The sequence below is a fragment of the Pterocles gutturalis genome, unplaced genomic scaffold (genome assembly GCF_000699245.1).
Source record: "Pterocles gutturalis isolate BGI_N339 unplaced genomic scaffold, ASM69924v1 scaffold19855, whole genome shotgun sequence".
Classification (NCBI taxonomy): Eukaryota; Metazoa; Chordata; class Aves; order Pterocliformes; family Pteroclidae; genus Pterocles; species Pterocles gutturalis.
In genome coordinates, this window is record NW_010138731.1 from 1,223 (window position 1) to 6,035 (window position 4,813).

Here is a 4,813-nt window from a genome sequence, read left to right on the forward strand (position 1 = left end):
GCATCCCCATGAAGTTTTACAACTCCAGTCTCTTTGTTTTTTCGCTTTATCACCATCTCGACTCCTTCCTTCCTCCAGCTGCGGGATGGGTCTCTAACTGCTCGTCTTTTTGGCTCTTCCCCCTGGAGATGAAGCAGGTTTCCATCCTCATCGGCGTTTTTTAATGGGATGGACGCACCAAACCCGTGCTGCGTAATGCGCCCAGTTTTCACGCTCTGAAATATTCCCCCAGGTCGTCTGAACTGGTGGCCGACCGTGGACCCCGCCTGCCAGCGCCTGCTTCCCCTGGCCACCACCGGCGACGGGAACTGCCTGCTGCACGCCGCCTCCCTGGGTAAGAGCCCGACCCGATTCCCTGCTGGCAAAATAACAAACCGGGTCGCTTCAGACCCGGTAACGTGCGTCGTGCCGATGCCACCTCCCTTCTCCAGCTCATACTGGGGAAGCGGCTGCGCTGGGAGGAGAGCCCAGGGCCAGCCTTTGGGGACAGGACCATTTCCCATCCGTTCCCGCGGGAAACGGGGATGCTGCCGCTCATCCCGCCCACCGCAGCCGTAGGTGTGATGCCCGAGAGGACCGGGCTGAAGGAACCAGGCTGCCAATAGCTTCTGTACTTCTCAGATACTTCTCCGCACCCATTTGGCAAGTTTCCCCGTATTTCTGAAGGAAATGTGAAATAACGGAGCCACCCCTTCCCTCCTCTTGGAGTTTCAAGAGCCCAGATTGGATTTTGTTTTGCCAAGTGTGGCTGGAGTCAATTTGTGGGGTTTCCAGAGTTCTAGAGCGGCAGGGTTGGGCATTTCCTTCGTTTCGGACGCGGTGAAACCACAGTTGTGTTTAGCCCAGTCTCATTTTCCCATCAGATGTTGATGTCGAGGAGCGGGTGATTTTTCCAAACAAATATTTTGTTGCATCTGCACGATGCTTTCGAGCTGAAAGCAGAAGCAGCAGCATCCCATGAAAACTCGCCGCAGCTGGAAAATGCAGGCTTTGAACCAGGAATTTTATTGTTTAAATTAAAAACTTGCATTTCTCTGCTTCTGTTTCCCAATTTACCCGCTTCCCCTGGTCAGTGGCAGGTTGTAGGAGCTCAGCGCGTCGACCGTGCGACGCTGGCTCCTGCTAATCCTCTGCTGCTCTTTCTTTTTCCCTCCCCGTGCAGGGATGTGGGGTTTCCACGACCGAGATCTCATGCTTCGCAAATCCCTTTACACCTTGATGGACAAAGGCGTGGAAAGGGAAGCCCTGAAGCGGAGGTGGCGCTGGCAGCAAACGCAGCAGAACAAGGAGGTAGGAACCGGACCCAACGCCGTCCTCCTTACGGAGGGGAAAATCCCGATAAAATATCCCAAGGGGCTGGGGGGTGATCGAGCCTGTCTGGAATTTTGGGCAACTCGCTGGCTGGTGGTACCTGGCTGTGCCACGATGAGACGTATCCTTCCATCTCATCTACAGCAAAATTCTCTTTATTGCAAGGGAGGAAAAAATTCTTTATTAGGACAGTGTTCCGCCCAATATTGATGGGAAAACAAATTCCACCTCCGGGCGTCGCAGATCCAGCAGGATGATCTTTATCTCCGGCGATGATCTTTATCCCAGCCAAAGGGTGGAGCAAACTCCTCCACCAAAAAAAGGAACTTGGTGAGCTTGCCGCGTTAAAGGCTTTTCAAAGCCGTGACGCGGAGCCCCACGAAAGCGGGGACACGACTTTGTCACGGCGGAACGTCACACCCTCTGCGCCGGTGTGTTTGTGAACAGGTGAAGGGTGTTGTTTACTCTGCAGCTTCCTTTTTATTTTTGGAAGGGCACGAAGATTCCTATCTTGTCAGTTTAAAAAAAAAAAAAAAGTATTTCCCTGTTAGAAGCAGGGTAGTTAATAAATAATGGGAGATTTTCCTGCTGTTAAAAGCATCTCTCTGAACTGCGTGCTCCAGGATTAGCCGCCAGCAAAGGACTGTGGCTTGTGGATCTTAAAAGGATTCGAAAATACTCAGGGTGCTGGTGTCACGCCCTGGTCATAGTCCACGGCACGAAGGATCTCGGCAGTAGATGTGGGACGTAGGTGGTGCGACGGTGCGGGAATTGCAGGTACCGCTTGGGCAGCTGGCTGGAAGTGGAGGACTGCGAGCTCCTCCTCTCCAAATAAGCTCTGAAAGAAGCAGCCCAGGGGGGTGGATGCTGCTCTGGGTTTCACAACCTGCTCTGGGTGCAGCGTGCCTTCCTTCCCAAGCTTTAGATCAGCCATGAAAGAATTTCTGTTGACGCATAACCAGGAGCGGAGAAACTTAATGAGCACCGTACCGAACCAGCAGAGAGCTGAACGTGCCGCCGGTTCCTCCTGGTGCAGGACTGGGAGTTTTTTTTGGCAGCTGGGAGGATTTAGGATGTTGTGTTTGGATGCTGGAGCTCCGATTACGGAGCCGGGGAAAGGAGGAGGGCTGCCTGCCCTTCCCGTGGCCTTTCTCAGCTTCTGACCTTCAATCCAGCCGGCTCGAGCTTAGCTTTTCGCGCGGTCTCGTGGTTTTAAGGTATTTCTCCCCTTCCTCGCGATGAGTTTGGCTTCTCCCAGCTTTGGGGTTGCGTTGGAAGCGGTTTGGAAAGCTCCCGGGTTGGGGAGGAAAGGGGTCACGCCTGAATCTAGCGCTCGATGGAGGCTTCGGAAAGTGGGAAAGCAACAAATTCCGAGGCTGCGGGACTGCGGGTGGCTTGGGAGCGTCGCAGGGTTTGGAGGAAAGGGCTGTGCCCCGCCGGGGCGTCCCCTCGGTGAGCACGCTTTGGGACCGCGATATCTCCCGTTGCACGTGGTGCCGTTGCAGAATGGGGCGTTTTGCAATCCCAGCGTAAGGAAACGGGAGCAAAATGTGGGTTTGAAACACCAAAGCAAGCCCTGAATTGAGTATTTAGGGGTGTCTTGCGTTGTTTCTTGGGTGAAAAGAAATTCTGTGGTTTGACAGGTCCCATTGACCGCCCCGCTCTCGGCAATAGGTTACGTCATCTTTCATACTGGGAGGATTAGTGTAGTAGTAAAGGTTTCCTCTCCTTCCATGGGCTGAAATCTTTACTTCCACCCTACGAAAAGGCAAACTCATTCTCTCCCCCGCTGGCTTGGGAACGCTGATGTGGAAACGGGCACTTTTTTCCATAATATATTGGTTTTGCATATTCCATAGAGAAAAGTTGTGGCTGCGTGTATAGAACGGCACTGCGGAGGTTGGCAAAGGTTTACTCTGAAGATTTGGGGGTTTTTTTTTCTTTGTTGTTTTGCAGTCTGGTCTCGTTTACACCGAAGAGGAGTGGCAGAAGGAGTGGAACGAGCTGATCAAGCTGGCATCCAGCGAGCCTCGCGTGCACTACGGCACCAACGGCGCCGGCTGCGGAGGGTAGGTCCGTCAAACACCACGGGAAATGATTCAAATGCTGCACGACCCCTTTTTTCTGGGGTAACGCATAGATTGAACGGAAAACTCCTCTTTTCTCATGGCTGATGGCTCTAAAATGAGACTCATAAAGAAAAGCTGAGAATTGTCCCTGCCCATGGCAGGGGGGTTGGAATTTGATGATCTTTAAGGTCCTTTCCAACCCAAACCCTTCGGGGATTCGATGATTCTGTAATTCCTGCGGTGCTCACGCTGTAGTTCAAGGGCACTTTGTTGCCGCAGCCGTCCCAGACAAACACCGCTTCGAGGCTCTTTAGATAAGAGTCTCCCAGAAGTGCCAGTGTCGGATTCCCTGGATACCACCCTGGTCTTAAAATAGGACATTTTTTGGGGGGGGGATCTACATCTAAAAATCTGAAATTAATACGATCTGCCTCTATGTGGCTGCCTGTAAAGACCTCATCCTGTTTTTAAAAGCAATGATTAAATACTCAAGGGGTGAAAATTAATTTCTTTCTTACTTCCCGAAGTGTTGAAAGCTCTGAAGAGCCGGTGTACGAGAGCCTGGAGGAGTTTCACGTTTTCGTCCTCGCCCACGTGTTGAAGAGACCCATAGTGGTGGTGGCAGACACGATGCTGCGGGACTCGGGGGGAGAAGGTGAGAGCTGCTCTCTCTTTGGGACTCGTGCACGCTCAGACTGTGCATTTCTTTTGCCTCCACGTGTGTGTAAAGATGGGAAATTCCCCTCCCTGCTTGTAGTGTTTTCCACGAGCAGATTTAATTTCCTGGCAGAAACATTGAGCAGTTACCATCATTCTCTGTGCAAGTTTGAAGTTGTCTTGTGGAGGAGTGAAGAAGAGGTTTTTTTATAGAAAATACAGGTTCATTTTGCAACTGTGCTCCTCCCGATGTGAAACAGATGGCTATTTTTGGGGTGTGGGGGTTTTTTTTTTAGCGTCCCTTGAGCTCACAGATAATTGCAGGTGAAACTTTGAATAAAGCAAACAGCTTGTTCTGGAGCGGGTTTAGTATCAGCAGCTCTGAACTCTGTAACCTATTATGAAAACTTACCGCCCTGATTTCTTTCCAGCCTTTGCTCCTATTCCCTTTGGAGGGATCTACCTTCCCCTGGAAGTCCCAGCCAACAAATGCCATCGTTCTCCGTTGGTACTGGCTTACGACCAAGCCCATTTTTCTGCCCTGGTATCTATGGAGCAGAAGGAACCCGTGAAAGAACAAGGTGGGTGATAAAGGAGATTTGTGTCAATGCAGCATCGAGAGCAGCCCTGGGGAGAAGGACTTGGGGGTGCTGGGGGTGAGAAGCTGAACGTGACCCGGCCCAGAAACCCCCCGTGTCCTGGGGGCATCCCCAGCAGCGTGAGCAGCAGGCGAGGGAGGGGATTGTCCCCCTCTGCTCCGCTCTGGTGACCCCCCC

At 52.2% G+C, this 4,813-nt stretch overlaps 1 protein-coding gene across 1 annotated transcript in view; it reads left to right on the forward strand.

The window, feature by feature from the left end:
- Positions 1 to 232: 232 nt before the first annotated feature.
- The window catches only part of OTUD7B (OTU deubiquitinase 7B), a gene marked incomplete at its 5' end in the record, with an annotated part of 9,182 nt that continues 4,601 nt past the window's right edge, over positions 233 to 4,813 (forward strand). Inside the window, 5 exon segments of the mRNA XM_010083124.1 lie at positions 233 to 334; positions 1,163 to 1,290; positions 3,268 to 3,380; positions 3,908 to 4,035; positions 4,469 to 4,618. Of these exon segments, the coding sequence (XP_010081426.1) occupies positions 233 to 334; positions 1,163 to 1,290; positions 3,268 to 3,380; positions 3,908 to 4,035; positions 4,469 to 4,618 (621 nt within the window).